At 39.3% G+C, this 20,001-nt stretch overlaps 1 protein-coding gene across 1 annotated transcript in view; it reads left to right on the top strand.

Annotated features, from left to right (window-relative positions):
• The first annotated feature begins 7,118 nt into the window (after nucleotides 1-7,118).
• Nucleotides 7,119-20,001, top strand: part of CPPED1 (calcineurin-like phosphoesterase domain containing 1) — a 42,608-nt gene continuing 29,725 nt past the window's right edge. The window contains exons 1-2 of the mRNA XM_009324757.1: nucleotides 7,119-7,193; nucleotides 9,734-9,952. Of these exons, the coding sequence (XP_009323032.1) occupies nucleotides 9,799-9,952 (154 nt within the window). The 5' untranslated portion in view covers nucleotides 7,119-7,193; nucleotides 9,734-9,798. The remainder of the gene's footprint in view (nucleotides 7,194-9,733; nucleotides 9,953-20,001) is intronic.

A 20,001-nucleotide genomic window follows, 5' to 3' on the forward strand; every position in this document is an offset into this window, starting at 1 on the left:
GCTGTGCCGGGGCGCGCCTGAAGCCTCCGGAGTTTGTTACCACGTCAGCTGGGGAGCAGAGGCGCGTTGAAGCGTTTGCCCCTGCGGTCCTGCCCGCTGCCCGCCCGCAGCCAGGGTGGCTCCGGCTACTGTGGAGAAGATACCAGCGGTGTCCAACGCCAGATTCGTTTTAAAGTGCTTGTCAGTGCTGCTAAACCTGATCTCCATAGCTTGTGAAACTGTTGGTGCCAGCACTATGCTATCATGTGTTTGTACCTATAGAGCTGTGGCCAGCAGTTACAGGTAGCTGTTTATGTTACTTAAATGAAAGGCAGGCGTACCATAACGGATGCAGCTGGCTAAGATCCCAGTTTCTTCGAGGTGCTTCAGCCTCTCTCAGGGTGGAGGTCAGCAGCAAGTTCCTCCCCTAGCACTTCTACACTGTGCAGAGGCAGTACTGTTAACCCCCTCGGCTGGTAGTGCCTGAGTGTAAGTCGGCTCCATAAGAGACGTGCTTCTAGACTTACCTCCTCCCAGGTGAATAAGGTAGCGAGGCCACTGCCAAGCCAAAGATGGCTGGCAAGCCAAAGATGGCAGCCACCTGCTGACGGCTAGTTGTTGTCTTGTGGCTGGACAAACAGAGGAGTATGTTGAACATCTACATGTATCTCACATGTTTGTAAAATTCTCCCAAGGATGGAGGTTCTGCGGTGTGCCTAGGTTTTTCAGGTGCGTAACTAGCTCTGTGCTAAGAAATCTTTTTTTTATTGCCACACATGGAAGGTATTTTATTTCCTTGTATTTGTTTATAAATTATAAATTGTATTGGTTTGGTGAGGTGGGCAAAGCTATTCAATCCGAACAATTTTGTGGTATTTTCTTGGGTTTCACTGGAAATATTTGGCTTTGCTTGTTGCCAAATAAAGAAAAATCACCAACTCTGAGCATGTGAAGTATATGTATACAGTCATTCTGGCAACCTATTAATTGCAGATGGTATCGTTGGTTTGGAACAGAATGCCTAGCATTTGTTGAGGAGACAGATGGCAGACAAGCCATCTAGTTATATCAACTGTTGTGGTGGGTTGACCCTGGCTGGAAGCCAGGTGCCCACCAAAGCTGCTCTATCGCTCCCCTCCTCAGCTGGACAGGGGAGAGGAAATATAATGAAAGGCTCGTGGGTCGAGATGAGGACAGGGGGAGATCACTCAGCAATTACTGTCACGAGCAAAACAGACTTGACTTGGGGAAATTAATTTATTGCCAACCAAATCAGAGTAGGGTAATGAGAAATAACACTAAATCTTAAAACACCTTCCCCCCACCCCACCCTTCTTCCCAGGTTTAACTTCACGCCTGATTTTTCTCTACTACCTCATCCCGAGCGGTACAGGGGGATGGGGAATGGGGGTTGGGGTCAGTTCATCATACATTGTTTCTGCTGCTCCTTCCTCCTCAGGGAGAGGACTCCTCACACTCTTCCCCTGCTCCAGCGTGGGGTCATAGAATCATAGAATCCTAGAATCATTAAGGTTGGAACAGCTCCAGCGTGGGTCCTTTCCACGGGGTGCAGTCCTTCAGGAACAGACTGCTCCAGCGTGGGTCTCCCAAAGGGTCACAAGTCTTGCCAGCAAACCTGCTCCAGCGTGGGCTCCTCTCTACACAAATCCACAGGTCCTGCCAGGACCCTGCTCCAGCACGGGCTTACCACAGGGCTGCAGTCTCCTTTGTGCATCCACCTGCTCTGGTGTGGGGTCCTCCACAGGCTGCAGGTGGATATCTGCTCCACCATGGACCTCCGTGGACTGCAGGGGGACAGCCTGCCTCACCATGGTCTTCACCAAGGGCTGCAGGGGAATCTCTGCTCCAGTGTCTGGAGCACCTCCTCCCCCTCCTTCTTCACTGGCCTTGGTGTCTGCAGAGTTGTTTCTCTCACATATTCTCACTCCTCTCTCCAGCTGCAAGTGTGCAGGTTTCTTTTCCCCTCCCCCCTTCTTAAATACGTTGTCCCAGCGGTGCTACCGCCGTCGCTGATGGGCTCAGCCTTGGCCAGCAGCAGGTCCGTCTTGGGGCTGGCTGGCATTGGCTCTATCAGACACAGGGGAAGCTTCTAGCAGCTTCTCACAGAAGCCACCCCTGTGGCCCCCCCACTACCCAAACCTTGCCATGCCAACCCAATACAACCGTATAGTGAAACTGTAACAAAAGGAGTGTTCAACAGCAGTGTAAAAATTTCTGAACAAAAGCTTTATCTAAGTACTTCTTGAAAATTTTCTTAAACATGGAAGAAGAAAAATGTGGTTTGGGTATCTGTTTTCCAGGTGTGTTTCTTTCTCCTGAAGTGTCCTTGTTTGGTATTCTTAAATACTAATTAAGACTTTTCTTACTGACTGGTTGTTTTTAATCTTGTTCAGGACTTTTTAGGCTATCATACTCCAGCTACCATCTTCGGGTACAGTGTTTCTTTGTCAATAATTTACTTAGCTCTTTCTTAAGAGACTAAAGTTCAACACCACCTTTTAATAAGTAAATGATTGGAAAAAAAAACAGAACCAAGGGCTGATAAAACTGAGGCAAAGTTTCTTGCAGTTTAAGATGAAGATCAGTTATCTGTGTTTTGTTGTTTTCCTCGGTCTTTAGGTTTCACTCCTAAACACTGTAGGTGTGATACTGGCCTTCTTCCTGCTCCTCTGGTGCAAAGGCAGTTTTAAGCAAGAGGTAACTCCCCAGGGGTCAGCTGTTTTTTACTTTTGAATTCTTCTGTGGATGCCACCTAATCTGAGTGGTTTGTTATTGTTCATGTCTATTTGTTGAATCATCTACTGGTATTTAGATTTGAGACAGAGGCACTGTTTGTAAGGAAGAATTCTGGCATTAGAACTTCACAAGTTCCTCCACAATAAATGTGGGTACAAAAATTTATATTGTTTTTCTGCTCTGCCTTTATATTTGGGTGCATCTTGCATGTCTGGAACATCTGTTAGCCTTAGTGAGTGTCTGGCAGGCTACCTGCTCCTAATGCCTCTAAAAAGGGCTTTATTAGTTTTCAGATTTATGCTATTTCCAATTGTTCTTCACTTTTTTTTAGCTTGACTTCTTGGACTTTTGTATCTAACCTTCCAATGTATGAAATCTTTCCTGTTTTTTTCATTTGGATGCTTTAGCTTTTTGAAGGATACTGTCCTGCTCTTACTAGCGTCCTTACGGATGCTGTTTATGTTGTTTAGTCAGTCTGGATTCTTTCTGAAGTTCTTAGTAAATGCTGTGCATATGGTCTGAGCCTCTGGGATAGTGTCTTTGAATAGTTTCCATGCTGCTTTCAAGGATTTTTGCACTTTTTAAAAGCATCGTAATTACATATAATTTGCCTTCCTTTGAAATTAAATACAACCGCAGTTGATTTCTTATTTTTTCTTGCTTTCACATGAGTGTTGGATCTTGGCACATTATGATACTGTTCTAGAGCTCTTCAACAGTAATATTTTTGAGCGCTGATCAGAACTGCTTCCCAGCTAGCATATTCCATTCCCAATACTGTCTCCAGCTCTCATGAATTAGGCAAATTTTTACGTGGGTTTTGAGCAACTTTCTGTGACTTCACCTTGTCATTATGCAAGCCACCCCCCTTCACACCTACAGTCTTCGGCTGTAAAGTTTCTGTAATGAGTTTACATGTTAAATTTGGGGGTAGGCATAAAGGCATGACTAGAGTTTTAGCGTTCGGTAGCCCTCAGTACAAATAAACTGTATCTGAGGGGGCATTTTCTACCTTGATAGTTATCTAAGAAGTTTAAAAGTATATCTTTTAAAAATAGTAGCACTACTGAATTTATTTGAGAAACTATATTCTGTCAGCGTTTCTACTAGCATTATCTCTGTAGTTTAGACTCACTGTACATCATTTCTACAATAATTACTCTTTTAAAGGGTTTTATTTTCTCTCTGAAAAATGTATTTTGGTACCTGTTTTGAAGGTTTTTTCCCCTGATGCATAAAATTGTGCCTTCCATAATAGGTTGCCGTGGTCATTCAGCAGAACCCTCAATAGTCATATCTTTGGTAGTCTCTCAAGTACACGTGGAAAATATAGCTGCAAGGAATGCATATTTCATTAGATTGAAATCTTTTTGTATTTGGACATACAGACAATAACAGTGGTGTTTTTGAAGCCATAATAATTGATAATGTTTTAATATTAAACAAGGAATTATTAAGGATTTAGTGCAAGTCCTTTATTGTTTTTTAAGCTATTGCAGTACTGAGAGGAATGAAAACAAATTCCTTTAAAGGTAAACTGTGAAACAATTGCAAGGAAAAAGTTTTTGCCTGTTGTATTGTTTATGATGTACAAATATTACCTTCACTTAAAAGATTCAATTTTTTTTCTTGCCTATAGCTTCTTTAGAAAACCAAGGTTGTGCTTCTTGTCCAATTTTACTTAGAAAAAGAGTCACAGGCACAGTTTGTAGGCAGAGACAGCTCAGCGCAGGGAACCATGTACCTATTTCTGCTATTTTGTGATCTTTTGGAGAAGTGAAATTTATTCCCCTGGCAAACCCAACATGAGAATGAGGGGGGGGGGGTTGTGTTTATTACTGCCTGTGGTATACTAAGCAAGGACTAGGCTTGTGTCCATATCCATTCTTCTCCGAGACAATTGTGTCTATAGAGAGACTATGGACAGGAGTAACTTTTCCTAACTAATTTGTTTCCATGAAATGACGTAGAGTGTAGAGGAAGAAGAAAACCAATGTACTGTTGAAACCAACCAATGTACTTTTAAAAAAATCCCACCAGGGAAGTACTGGAAGTCCCATCAGTACTATGTGGCTGTCAGAGGCCAGCTTGCAGTGGTTTATATGAGCAATTTCTATATATGTGTGTTTGTGATCCTTGGAGAGGGGTGAAGAAAAGGGAGGAGAAATTAGGAAAAGCAAAAGAGGAAGAAATAAAGGCACGGCAAGATTGCCCTCTAGAAATGGTGAGGTTTGGCTTAAATCCCACCTAGGTCCTTGAAGTGTCTTTTTGTATGTGATCACAATACATGGCTGAGGTTTTCGCTTGGGAATTGCTACTGACTACTTTGGTCCTTCACAGAATTAATGCTTAGATAAAATTAGAAGCTGGCACCATTTTTCAGCCTATGCTACTAAAAATACATTGCATTGATCCTCTCTCCGTACTTTGGCATGCACGGGAGCAGAAAAAGAGTGGGAAGCTATCGAAACTGAGGCATAACACATGTTCTGAAGTTGGACTTCTTCCGTGGCAATCAGCTGTGCAGCTCTTAAGGAGGCCTGGGAAGAAAACAGATTTGGAATAGGAATTTTGTGTGGCTCAATGTGTAACAGCAGCTCCACAGACATTATTTGTCCTTCAGGAAATCTGCTGACTTTTGTCTGGCATTTGCGTTTTCTTATTGCCATGGTAAACTCAGAAAGTTGCAAACAGCATCTATGCTCATAGGGATGAAGAGCCAATTTGCAGGCCTTCTCAGCTCTGCTCAATTTTGCAATGCAGGGGAGAAGGCAGAAAAAATTGTTTCTTAATTGAATCCTAATCTTCTATTGCTTTACCTAGCATGCACTTTGTCTATTGTGTAGTCTATTGTGTCCATTAGTTGTCTAATACAACTACATAGCTCATCTAAAGGCTTGAAAATTGAAACTCCTAGAGAGAAGGATGCCTTTGATGTAATTTCCATAAAAGTCGTTGCTTGCTACGTTTGAAGGGAACAAAGCAGCTGTATATGCTATTTAATTGAAACCTTATGGAGTAACATCTAGGACCTGGATCATGACTAAATGATCACTGCAAAAACAGCTGTTCCCCCTCCCACCACTTGTGCCCAATACTGTTTGTTACTAACCCTCTGCCAGACTGTGGCATTCCCCTAGCATAGCAACAGCATTATTTGGCTGAGCACTCTTGTGATTCAGTGCAAAGTCCAAAAGAATGGTTCAAACAATTTTTTTGTGGTCCCTGACTTACTGCTTAAGCAGAAAAGGTTCATTTGCACAGCCTACAGTATCTGTTCTGCTTGAGCGCGCTAACAAGCAGCTGGTGAGGGAGAGAAGTAGGGTACAGAAGTTTTGATAATAATTATCTGAACGCAGTCCATTGATAAATCATTTAATTGTTAGGCAAAAGACTTCTGGATCCATCTATGACAGTGGAAGATGCTTTTACATTCTGTTTCTCATTGCTACCCTCTTAGCATACGGGTCTGTTGAAAGAGCCCTCATGCAGGCGTGCTTCTGGAGTTTTAAGCAAAATTAGCCAAATTGCAGTAGTTGCAGCACTTTAAACTTTAGCTGGACTGATGTTATGCCTTGCACAGATAAGGAAAAACATGCATGAACTCCTCTGCAGACAAACCAGTGAGGGCAATTAAGAGTTATTTCCTGGATGAGCTGAATTCAGAACAGGCTTAAGAGTTGGTGCAGGTGCAAGTTTGCACCAGTGGTGGTGTACCAATTCAACTCTCTTCATAATATTCTGCTTTTATTTATAGTACTTTATAGTAATTGAAACACATTCCTGATAAACAAAAACTTAAGTTGTAAGTTTAAACTGAGTGTCCATATATTATTTTGTTCCCATGTACTCTTTTGTTTTGTGGGGAACAAAATTGGTAAGTACCACTTGATAAGTAATAAGTTAACGGAATTTGGTTTAAGTACTAGGTTTATTTGTTTTTAAATAGGGTTTCTAGTTGGAGTGATGAAATAACAAGACAAAGGTAGAAAATATTTATTCAACCTTACTGTTATTTTTTGTAACTATTTGATAAATTATCAAATACCACAAAAATAGCTGTTGACTGAATTATTTGACTAAGACCAGTTAATTAAACTAACATTTTAAGTAAATGTTATTTATGTAGCCCTGATTCCTGGATCTTTTCTGTTGTCCTTGCTTTGCTTTCTTCATTTTATCTTTTTCTCTCCTACTGGAGAATATAGTATATACTTCTTCATCATTTTCAGGTCCTTTCTCTTTTCACCTCCTATCTCTTTCCTTTTCTCCCCACTCTTCTTCACTTCCACCCCTGCATCTTCTGTTTCTCCTTACTTCTGCCACTTCTTGATTCTGTCTGTGTACTAAACTTCTCTTTTCAAATTCATCTTACCAGTGTCTCTCTCTCTGCCTCACATGACCATCACTCACCCACTCAAAGCAGAGCATCTGTGCACAGACTTGGAAACATTCAGGTACTTAAAACCTAGAGAGCTACTGTATTGGCATGAATATATCCATGAAGCATATATTAGAATAGCCCCTCGTCTGGCCTTGTAACTTGTTTTGCATCAAGTCTGCATGCTCCCTGACAGGGCGTCACCTGCTTGCCAAACTTCTCTCTGTTCAAGCATTGTATGTGAAGCTCCTTGTTACCTGGGACCTGGTCCAGTCTTACTGCCTGTGCCAGCCTGCCTGCCTGACAGCTACCTGGCCTGCTGCAGGTGCTCCAGCTGCCTTTGGCCACCAGACTCCATCCCTGGGGCTCTGGAAAGGGAAACACAGTATGTCCATAACTGAAACACAGTCTTTTCAAACAAAGACTAGCTGTTTTTTCTAAGTATTTCCTGTAAAACTAAATAGATGTCTCTATATTTTACTTAGGCTACTATGGTGAAAATTATTGGCTTCAGATTAATCAATACAAAACAAGTAGATTTTGCTCAGCATTGATTATCAATACTGTCTACTGAGTTGCTGGAAAAGGGACAGGTGTGAAAAATCTGCCATGTTGTTCAAAGATTTGAGCTTTTTTCCCATTTAATGGGTTTGAAGATTGTGCCACTCCTCCAAAACAAGTTCCTGTTTCAGACTTTCCCTTTTTTCAGTTTTATTTTGTATAGGTCATAAAGGATAACCATAAAGGTTTTTTCTATAGCTTTCCACTTATAAAAACGATGTTGATTTTTCTGCACAAACAATGCCTTTGATGCAGCATGTAAGCTGTTTTTTATGGCAGTCATATTTTGCCATGCAAGACATAAAATAAAAACCTAAATTACTTTGTGTCATTCAGCTGGTTTCATAAGGCTTCAATTGCAAATTCATGGATAGATGGATCATTTCACTTCTCTGAATAAGTTATGTAATTGGAAAAGTTAATTTCATTTCAGAATTAAAAGCTAATGAATGGCTAGAAGTTTCTATCTATGAAATACATGATTATTATTTAGAACAAGGCAATGCTGGTATGAATTAACAGACAATGTTAACAGACTATAAATAATTTTGTTTAGAAATTAAATGTCACTTTAACTAAAATGTAGAAGCTTGCATTTGGCAAAATGATTTGATGCCATAGCAACAGATGACAATTACAAGCAGCTTTCAGGAGTTGCCCACATTCCTTTTCCCCCGCCCGAGCCTATCCATATCCATGGTGCAAGAGATGAACTCTGACCTTTGTTTTCTAACCTTCCTTGAAGAAACATATCCCTCTTCTTGCAAAGTAAGAAGCTCCAGTTCTAGATCACTTAACCTAAAGTAAATCCATGCAGTGGACATGCTACTTGCTTATGTACTGTTATTGGAAAATCAGTTTTGCCTCCAACTGTATTTCAGATCAGACTGACATAATATGGGAGTATATTTATGGATTATATTTTAATTTGAAATAATTTGCTGTATCTTTTTTTTTTAGATTCAACTATAGATTGATGTGGTCAGTGAGTTTTTAAGAGTTTAAATGCTGTTTAAAAAAAAACCAATAACACTAAATGTATTAAGCCAAATACAGCTGTCAAAACTGAAATATTCAGGTTGCAAATGAATGCATTTAGACAGCTGGAGAAACCACAGTGTACTCGTGTTTGTACTTTAATTCCAACTTTAGTTGGAACATGAGTTGAGACATAAGTCTAGGAAACAGGATACCCATTTTTGTTTTTAATTTGTAGCCAACTGTTGCTTTATTTGCCCAGTGCTGAGATTTTTTTTCTTAATGTGCTTGTAGTCTTATGTATCATGCTTCTTTTGTGGTACTTGTTATTATAGTATCAGAGAAACAAGTATACAAGAAAATTGTAGCAGTACAAATTCTGTTGTACCCTCCGTCTGCCCTAACTCTACCAATGGAAGTTTGCTTCTGAGTTCTCGCCTTTTTATCATAGGTCTCGGGAGCTATTCTGGCAGTTCTAAATTAGGATTTTCATTGTTGCTGCTAATTCTGACATTGCTGGATTTTGTGTTTGCTGACCTTGGTCCTGTTGAGTGGCTTCAGTTCTAACTCCAAGGAATGTGCTACATCCAACTTCTCTCTAAAAGTATAAGAACAAAAAGCATTTAACTCCTTAATAATTTAAGGACAAGTCTATTGGAACCATAAAATGTGAAATGTGTTGTGTATGTTTTAACTTGTTAATTAAAGAAGCAATAATTGGAGTCTTAAAAGAATCAACTGAAATCTAACGTTATACACTTCTGCTATGTTTTGGTCTTGTAATTTCCAGCACTATTTGCTGAATTCTTCACATACTTTTCCTCTAATCAGTTTGTAATTACCATGTGGTATAATTAGATTAATAAACTTTCATTTATTGCAGCTACCCATTAGAGGAAAATTTTGTACTTCTGCCTTTATGTTTGTCCTATATGAATGAATACAGAATTCTGTACTTTCATTAAAGCAGCCTCAACTTACTTAGGTGAAGAGCAACCAATTTAATGATGCATGGAAGCTTTCATTCTCTTTATAAGTTTCTCTAGCCCTTAACTTCTTTTTTTCCCCTCTTCTTAGATGATGAGTACCAATGGAAGGGACCCTTCTACTTCATCCAAGGAGCAGATCCTCAGTTTGGACTGATGAAAGCTTGGGCAATTGGAGACATTAACAATGGAGATGATGAATGGGGAGAAGAAATCAAATTAGCAGAGCAAGCAGTGCAGGCCATTAACAAACTGAACCCTAAACCCAAGTTCTTTGTGTTGTGCGGAGACCTTATCCATGGAATGCCAGGTAAGGCAATTAAAAGTGTAGAATGGGGATTGTAACTCCATTTTCTTTGTATTTCATATTGGCACAAGGCTAATTTAATTTTCTTGACTTCATAATACTCTTTCATAGGATTTGGTATGCTACTGTTTTGGTGTTTGGGAAAAAAGTGTGCTTTGTAGATGATTCTTGAGACGTTATTCTGATTTCTTTATCTGACTTCCTGTATCATTCATTTTAGGGGTGTACTTCTGTTAGTTGCTTTTTTTTTCAGTGCACCTGAAGAAATTTTCTTTGAAATAAAAGTCCTAAGAAGACACATTAAAATTCTTTCTTCTAAACAAATTGCTTTGAGAAGACAAATAGGGACTCTAACCATTGGGGAAAAACAACGCCAAGAAAAGAACAAAAAATAGTTATGGCTTTTTGAGTACCTAAAGTGGGTGAAGTTCAGAGAATTCTCTGGCTTTCTAATGCTTCATAAATTCAACTGCTTCAATATTTAAATTCTTAAAATGATAAAAGTCAGCAAATTCAAGTTTTAGCATTCTGTCCTGTTGCTGTGGGACTCAGAGATCAGTGTGTTTCTGTGTGCAGTCAGAGGAAGAACAACAGACCATCTAGAAAGGTGGGTTACAGATTTTGACGGTTATAACTTTAAAACAGACTGGTATTTTAAGAAGATAAGTAGTCTTCTTGGAAGTGAATGAAAAAGTGATGTTACCAGTTGACAAGTGGTCTCAAAAGCAGATCTAAACACAGTGTCTTACATTTCTTAGCCTTGATAAGAAGCAGAGCTGCAGACAGCCTTAGCTATGCAGCTGACAGCACAACAATCCACCAAGTGAGCTTGCAAATACAGAGTCCTGTATTCGCTCTGCTTTACACTCCACTTGCACCTGAGGTGGTGCTTTCCAGCTCTTGTTTGTACAGGAAGGTTTTGAGCATGTTTGAGACCTTTCACTGATTCCTTTAGTGTCCCACAAAGGGGATTTTAAAACCTCAGCTGTCAAATTGACAAGTCAAATTGATTGACATTATTTATAGGCTACAGACTTTCTTTTGACCAGAACACAATTTTAGTGATAGAGTGGGAAAGTGTAAAAACCAACAGATTTAAGCTTGATAGAATCTACTGTATAAAACCTCAGTAGCTTGATCATAATGTAAAGTCTGCCATTATGCAGTTCTTCTCTTGGTTTATGTTCTTCCATTAATTTTGGAAGTACAGGTTTGACCCAGAATCATAAAATAATCTCTTCCTAAGAATCATCTGGCCTTCCTATAGCAGAGTTTTAATAAGTATTTCAATTAGGACTTTTAATTTGTGTAAGTGTTCCAAATACGTTACCTTCAGTATCCCTTGTAAGAGGAAGAAAATTCAGGACAAATAATAGGTGTTCTACATCTTATTGAAAAGGATCTTTCACTCACAAATTTAAATAATCCAGGAAGCTAAGTTAGTTTCATTTTACCTGGATATTTCTCAAAGGCTGATAAAACAATGCAGAGTTCTGAGTAATTTTGTCATATTGACTTTAAACAATGTTATTCTAAGGCTTTTCTGTTGATAGAGAATAAGTGCCAACTACAGAGAGCCAGCAGTCTTCTGACTTCTACTGGGTACTGAATGGTTAGATACAATAAGTAAGTCTTGCATGTGGCAGGTTTTATGGTTTTTTCCTGGTAATGGATCTCTGTAGTCATTATTATCCCTTTTACCAGTGTACGTCTCAGACTTCCATAATATTTTAAATACAAACCTGTTAGGGTTTTGCAAAACGTTATCATATATTCATTTTGCTAACAAACATGTAAAAGAAACTGGACGGATTGTACTGCTGAGATCGCTTACATTGTGTAATGTATGTGCTGTGCATTGTATAAATATTTGAAGCTGCCTAGTGCAATTTCCAAGAAAATGCAAGAAAGCAGCTCATTACTCAATGATCTTAAGGGTCTTTTCCAGCCTAAGTGATTCTATGATTACCTCACTTGAGCCGCCATATTTTAATCCATCTAATAATTTCTTGTTGATTGAAATTATGTTCTTTAATACTTTGTAAGCCTGTGTTATCATGTATTTATATAAAATAGTTAAGGAAATGTACTACTAATAGGAATTTTAGAATATTCAGTTGGAACAATTACTTATTTCATTACTGCCTTTGTATTTATACAAATGGCTTGCTGTGCCATGAGTTGGTAAACATATAAGTACAACTTAACAATTAAATTGTACATATAAGTACAATTTTAGTCAGCCATTTGTCTTTCTGTCTAAAGTGAGGAGAGAGAGAAAAGTGAATTGCTCTACAGTGCAGATACCTGTAGATTAGCACTCTGACTAGTTGCCTAGAAGGGCAGGGAGACGTGATACAGCAAGGGAGTCAGAAATGGAGAGTCAGAAAAATACTTCACTGAAGATAAATCTAAATCTGTGTGTTTAAAAGAATTTGAAACAACGCTTTAGTTTAAACTGTATGAATGTCTATTTTGGAAGTGAAATACTAGGTTTTTCAAAGGATTTTTTCCTACCTTTTCTTCTTGATTACTTAGGTTCTGGAATAGAAACTCCTTCAAAACACAAAGAGAGTTAAAGAAACTTAAAGAGAAGATATTTTAAAGCAAGACAATGCACATCCTGTTTTAAAAATGTCTTATCAGGATACTTATTGACAATTTATTTGGTTTGGCTTGTTAATAGCTGTTACTGTATGAGACATTGCAAGACATTGGCATTAAGCAGCCAAGATGTTGGCCTTTATAAGAACTTATTTGCTGCATATTCTTTTATCAAAGTAGAAATCCTCTGACGTTAGAAATGAAAACTTTCCACATTCCTTGCAGTGAAAGTTTTTGGAAAACTTGGAAATACTGCAGTCACATTCTCAAGTTTTCTGCCACATTCCATGCTCAACTCTAGGGATTGAGGTGACTTCCTTCTTATGGAGGAATGAATTCTTAAATTTCTTCTCTTACACGGGTATGTGTTTGAAGCGCTAGTGTATTTCTGCAGCAGTTATGACTCAGATAAAAAGGAGGAGCCATTATATTCCACTGTCATATGGCACAAGTCTCTCTCCATTAATTCCAGTACTAATACTGTGCTTGAGATTTCACACTTCTTTACATAATCCATTTAAACAATTCTAACTTAAAGTGAAGACACAATGAGGTAAAAAGCTGTCAGCAACTGATTAAAATCTTGAAAAAAAATTTAGAAAGAGTTCCATTTCAAAATTATAAGAGTAATATTGAAATTTGCCAGCACTTTCATTATTTGTTACAACAAAAATCTGAAATTGTAAGTCTTTCGGCAAGACATTAATACCACATACTACATTAATGAAAAAGAGCAAACAGAATCTAAGAATTTTTATAGCCAATAGCTTTTCAGATAATTTGAACATATAAATGTTTGTAGAATTGAAGACCAGTAGTAATATTTCTTTTCCTGGAGTAATTTAAGTATTTTCAATGTTTTAGCCAAGGATGTTTAGACCTACGTAATGCATGTCTGTAGTAGAATGGTACTGCAATCATTTCATACTTCTCCACTGAGGAGTCTCTCCAAGAATAATTGCTGTGTCAATTCCCTTATCATGTTAGTTCAATGAAATGAAGGATTAAAAAATCAATTTTTCAGTAGGCAAAAATCAGAAATGACATCAGACAAGACATTGATTTAAGTTTAACAATTGTGAATTTGGCTTGTACATGTATCTTATTTAATGTCTCAAATTGCCTTTTAAATCACTTCTGTATATCAGCAATATTGAAACTGAAAACATCAGCATTAATGAAAGTGTATCACAGTTACTACTGCAGCATGGTTATTGAAGAAAGCTATGATCAACTGAAGTTCAGCTATATTTTACGATCCATTGGCCAATGTCTACAAAGTTCTTTGGATTATACTGCTTTATAATCAATGCCTGTCAATAAAAAGGTGCGGGGGGGAACCCACATCTTCCTCTCTTCTCTTCATACGTTTTACCATGGAGTACTAAGTGTAAAGTTTATGATGACTGTTTTAAAGCACGCACCGTAGCCACTTAGCTGAAGCAATGTTGAAGCCTTTTGCAAAGGAACTCCAAGAAATCTCAGAATTCCAGCAGCTAGAAGTGATGAACAGAATCCTGATCAGCTGGGAAGCAATCAGGCACAGCACTTGGAATCCATTACAGATGTCATTAGAGCAACGAAGTAATCAGTGCCAGTATCTTCATATTTAGCTGCTGATTAAAAGTAGTTTGTACTCTGAATATTATTTTCAGAAGTTTTTCTTGATTACATAATCAAGAGTAGGATATCTATTCCTGGTAATGCTAATAATGTGGTACATAATCAAGAATTTTAAGCAATACCTTATAGTGCAACTGTGTTACTGAAAATAATGTATAAACTTGATACTTATACCTAGATGCACCATGGGTAATGGAAGACTTACTTGTGAAGACATTTGTATGCATTAAGTTAGTGTACCATAACTTAGAATGGCAAAAATGGTAGTCTGTAAAATGCAAAATATTGTTGATTGGATAATGTGTTTGTTTCACTGCATTTTTCTAAAACTCTGGAAATCTATTTCTAAAAGTGTGTTTTATCATATCAAGTTGGAACCTTCTGTTTTGTTTTATGACAACTTCCCATATTGTTCCATTAACCAATACCCTTTGAGCCCAACAGTCCAGCCAGTTTTTCACCCATCTAGTTCTCCACTCATCTAGACTGCAACATCCTAACTCCACAACCTTTTGACGATTATAGAGAGGCGCCTCATGGTGACATCAGCCAGCTCTCTCAGTACTCTTGGATGCATACCGTCAGGCCCCATGGACTTGCTTGGGTTGAAATTTTTCAGGAGATACTTGGCTGAATCCTGTTCCACTACCGATATTTCCTCTGCTCCTTTAACTCTGGGAGAACATTTCAGTGAAGACAGGCAAAAGCAGCACTGAGTACCTGTCACTTGTCACTGCCTCACTCAGCAGTGGGCCTGCATTTTCTTTGTTCATTATTTTATTGCTAATGTAGTAGTAGAAGCTTTTGCTGCCTATCATGCCCCTTGCTAGTTTCAGCCCTCAGTGAGCTTTGGTTTTCCCGACACCAGCCCTGCATGCCCAGGTACTTTTTCAGTATTTTTCCTTTCAAGTCCGTCTTTGCTTCCATCTCCCTTTTATGTCCTTTTTTCCATCGGTACTCAGGCATGAGTTCCCCATTTAGCTAAGTCATTCTCCTGATAGTCTGCTTCTCACCCCCACCCCTGCCCAGTATCAGGAAGGACCATTCTTGTGTTAGGAGGAGCTTGTCTTTGGAGACATGTCAACTCTCTCAAACTCTTCTGCCTTTCAGTGCTGCCTCCCACAGGATCCTACATACCAGTTATGTGAATAAGCCAGTCTGCTGTCCTGAGGCCCCAGATCTGCTGTCTGCGTTCCTTACTCCCCTCAGGATCTTGAACTCCACTCTGGTGGCTGCTACAAGGCTGCCAGGGATTAACAGATCCCCTAGCACTTCTATGTTTGTGAGTAGCAGGGCTAGGAGAGCGGGCCCTGGTTGGCCCATCTGTGTCAAGAGGTTGTCCTAGACTCCCTGCTGGATTGCTGTCAGGAGATGTCAGGGAGGTTAGTCTCCCATAAGAGCCAGGGTCTATGATCTGGAGACTTTTTCAAGTTGCTTATAGAAGACTTAATCCACTTCTTTGCCCCTGTTGGGTGGTCTGTAGCAAAACCCCACTCTTAGTGGCTGACCTCTCTTCTGATCCTGACTCACAAGCTCAACAAACCTGATGTCTGATCCACAGAATAGCTCCCTCCATACATTGAGGGCTAGCTCCCCTGCCTTCTTTCTTGCCTGTCTTACAGAATCATAGAATAGTTTGGGTTGGAAGGAACTTGAAGCATTGTGCTTCCTTCTTCATCCCATACCTCAAGTGTAGATTGATGTCCAGGAAACAGCTTCTGCATTTCAACACCTTTCATTCCAACAGCAGAGAATTCAGCTGTTTGCAGCCAAGGTCATCACTGCTGAAGCCGTGGAGAAACACTGACTTGTGAAGCTGAGAATCTAGCAGCTATTTTTGTGTCTGAATTCCTTTGGAGGAAAGTGTTTAAACTGCATTTTTTAAATGATGATACTGCTGTCAGTAACTTGACAGACATCAGTTCTAGCCAGCAAAGTCCTTTATGTGATGTAGCTTTAGACCAGGTGTTTAGTTATTTTTCATTAATTGCACTGCTTACATGGGTGAAAGAACAAGTAAGACAGCAAGTCTCCTGCAAACTTTACTTAGCTCTAACTGTAATAAAACGTAGCTGTTTAGAGACTAAATGAAACGAGACTTGTCTAATAATGTGTATAATCAAAAAAACTGATAGAACTTGATTAAGCTTGATCTGTTAACACTGTGATAATGGATCAGTGAGCAAGTAATGTTTGTGCTTGCAGTTTTAGATTCATTTGTGTGATATGTTAATTAGAAGAAATCAGAATCACTAGAATTGAGTATTATGGCAATATGAGTATTATGGCATTATTAGTACAAGTGAATACTTGTACTAATTCCTTTAGTTAAGTGAAAGCATAATCTCTAATATACACATTCTTTATCCAGGTCATTCAGTGCTATATAATCTGACATCTGCCTTTTTGGTCAATTAAGTCCAAGTAGTGAAATTTTTCTTTTTTTTTCTTCTACCTTTGTTTTATATTATTAAATTGTTTAATTAAAGGCTTTCAGACTGTGATAAATAACACACTTCTGAAACATTTAATTCTGGTGAAGGAACCTTTAGCTCTGCTAAGGTGAGTGGAAATGGCACCTAACAGGTCAGAGCTGTGAGTGTCGTGCTCCACTTCAGAATTCCTTTGTTTTGTTAAGAGGTGGGGAGGAGGAGGATGCCCATATCACTTGCATCTGCTATTTCAAAGGTCTTTTCTCTGAAGGATCCACCTTTTTTTTTTTTTTAATATCCATTTGCAAAGAACAAATCAGTCTAGACAGCTGTGTAAGTGATGACAGGAGACTAAGCCATTGTATTTGAAATAAACTGAATTCCAATACAAGAATTCTGTTGTCTGCTCTTCTGACATGCCTAGTGAATTAATTATGATGGTGGTACTTCCTTTTTAATTAATATGCCTGTACTTTCATTTCTCTCATTAGCTTCAGAAGCAATTGTCCATCTTGCTTTCTAGTTTGATCACAAGATAAGCAGTTGTGCCTATTCATGCTTTCTTATTCATTTCCAAGGTCTGGTGTTGTGGGGCTTTTTTTGCATAGCTTTTTATTCATTTTATAGCTGATAAAAATATTTAAGTGGTCTTACTCATTTCAGACACTTTTAGTAATTTTTTCTAAAACTTACCTTTCTTAGGTCTCTTGAATTACTTGTGCTGCATTCCCCTTCCTCTAAGGCAGAGGCTGTGGGGAGGGAGGAAAGCTGCAAGGAGCTGTTTGCTGGAGTTAGAGCTGCTTTGTGCCATTTTGGACCTCAGCAGTGGCAAATTGGAACACCTGGTTCCAGGGGGTTGTTGCACAGAAAAGAACAAACTTCATTTAATGTGTTATATCTAACTGATATACACTGTTCTTACAGTGGCCTTTCCTTCTGTCCCAGAATATTGGGAATACTTGCAGTCTTTCCAACATACTCAGTATTATTTCAAGTGGTTGTAATGCTGTAGTAAAGGGAGGACAGTAAACCTGTGAGGGAGGACAGTAACTTTGTAGAATGTATATGATCGCAGTATGATGTTTGTATTCAGGCTAAAGACAAGGTCTCATTAACTTCTTGTATTCTATTATTAAAAATGTTTCCCTAACATTAGGCAGGTTTGCCATATCCATTTAACAGTTGTCTGCCTAGTAGAATAAGCATTGGCCTTGTTTTCATGTGCCAATATATCTATTTTTGCATGTGTTCTTCCATTCACATATATGCAGAAATACATTTCAAAGTTTTAAGTATTGTGAATATGGTACACTGCAGTAAAAATGGCATAAATTGATTCCTGCCCCCCCCCCGACACAAACTAGTTACATCTTAATGAACAGAAGGTGGTTGGAGAGAATTAAACTGAAGCTGTTGAGTTTAAACAAAGCTGTCCTAGTCTGCATGGTACAGCAGAAGAAAACATTAGGGGATTGTTACCAACTATGACATTGCATGGAAATGTGTGCAGGGGGATGTTATAAACTAGTCCAGTATCAAAAATTTAACTGTGCTCTTCAACAAAACAAATTGTACAATGTTTAAAATTATTTGTCTACAGAGGCTATTACTGGGTAGACCCAGCTTCCAACTTAATTTTGTTCAACTTTTTGGATAGTTGGATAGTTTTTGTTTAACACACCAATGTCAGCCAAAGCCTGGATGGTTGTCTGTGGTAGGGTAACAACATGGAGTTGGTCAGAATATTGGTACCTTAAAGCATGATAAAATGTACGTGCTTTTATAAATATGTCTTTTGTAAATGGAATAAGTTAAAACAAGTGCTTGTTTCCATCAGCTTTACAGAGCTGCAGTCATATTTGATAATGTTTTCTTACTGCTCCTTGGTGTGCTTGCTGTCTGCCTCTCACTCTCTCGGGCCACAGTTGGATTGTAAGATCTTCCAGGATTGTGTCTGTTACATATTTTCATGTTTTTACTGTGCTGTCTAATGTATGTTTTGGGCTGTGAGCACAACAAAAAGTGCCAGAAGAACTTCCAGACAGAAAGCAGGGGCACACCTATGGAGCTGGACGGGGTTAAGGCTGCAGCTAAAGGAGATTGTTAGAGTCTGAATGTCTAAATTGCAGTTGAGGCAGCTACATTTTTTTTTTTTACCATAGCTGAATGTAAAATTTAAATGTGCTAAAAAGAATAGCAGTGTAGCAACAACTGCTGTTTAATCCAACAGAGATCCACATGCTGAGGCAACATAGAAGATAGATAGTCCTGTGTTTGTAATATAACTTTAGGGACTCAACAGGAGGGAACAACTGTCTGCTGATGTTTGATGGAGAAAGTGAATTGTGATGTGCACCCATCTTCTGCAGAGAGATGGTACCTATAAGTACAGTTTTCCATAGCCTGTTCTATAGGTGCGTTATAGCCAGTTACAGGTGTAAATTGGCCAATATCAATTTAAAACCCATGGCAAACCCCTAATCCTTTAGAAATACCATTTCATTCTTTCCTGTTGCTCAAGACCTCCCAAATTTTTAAAGAGTATGTTAATTATCCTGCAATTATAGAATGATCACATAAAGGTGTGAATGCCATTGTTGCCCAGGAGCACAGTCAGAAGAGTGTTGCCATTGCTACCTGTAGGCCACTGGCTAATGTGCTTTGGGCTGACTTTGCAATGCCGCAGTCCTGGCCTATTGGGCTTGTTGTCAGCTTCTTACGGGAACTTGCAGTGTGAACTGGAGCTTGGGGCCGGGCATGTGTTGTTACTGTGAACAGTTTAAACATGGGGTGACAGGAAAGGCCTTGATAATAGAGAGACAAGCTAAAAACAGACGTCCCCAAACTATAAGCAGCTCATTTATGGTCTGTTACTGGTCATTGAGGCAGTGCAGCCTTGAGAGCTGGAAAAAGACTGCTTTAAGCGTTGGGGGGGGTGGGAGCAGCCAAGTAGCAGGGCAGGGCACCTGCTGCAGCTGGGGAAAGCAGCGCCCTTGAGCACCATGCCATGTGTAGTGGTGAAAAGGTATGGACTACCTAGAAAGTCTGGTATCCTGTAAAAAGACAAGGTCATGAACTTGGGAGGGTATTGTCACTGTCACAGAATCACTATGAGATTGCTGGAGGTGCAAGTGCACTGCCTGCTTCAGTGTCCCTCCCCATTTCTCTCTCCCTTTGCCTGCTCCCCCTCTCTGCTTCAAGTGTCCTGGGCCCCTGCCTGCCCAGCTGGGATGTGTGGCTGTCCTGCTCTCTGCCTGCTGCTTCCAGGGACCCCGACTCTTCTGGGACCTTCTCACCTGCTAGCCAACTCCCCATGACTGCATACAGTGCTCTCTGTGTGTATGCATCTCTGGTGCATGTTTTTTTCCCCCACAAATTCTGCACGTTTCGCTA

This window comes from Pygoscelis adeliae, unplaced genomic scaffold, assembly GCF_000699105.1.
Source record: "Pygoscelis adeliae isolate BGI_AS28 unplaced genomic scaffold, ASM69910v1 Scaffold85, whole genome shotgun sequence".
Lineage (NCBI taxonomy): Eukaryota > Metazoa > Chordata > Aves > Sphenisciformes > Spheniscidae > Pygoscelis > Pygoscelis adeliae.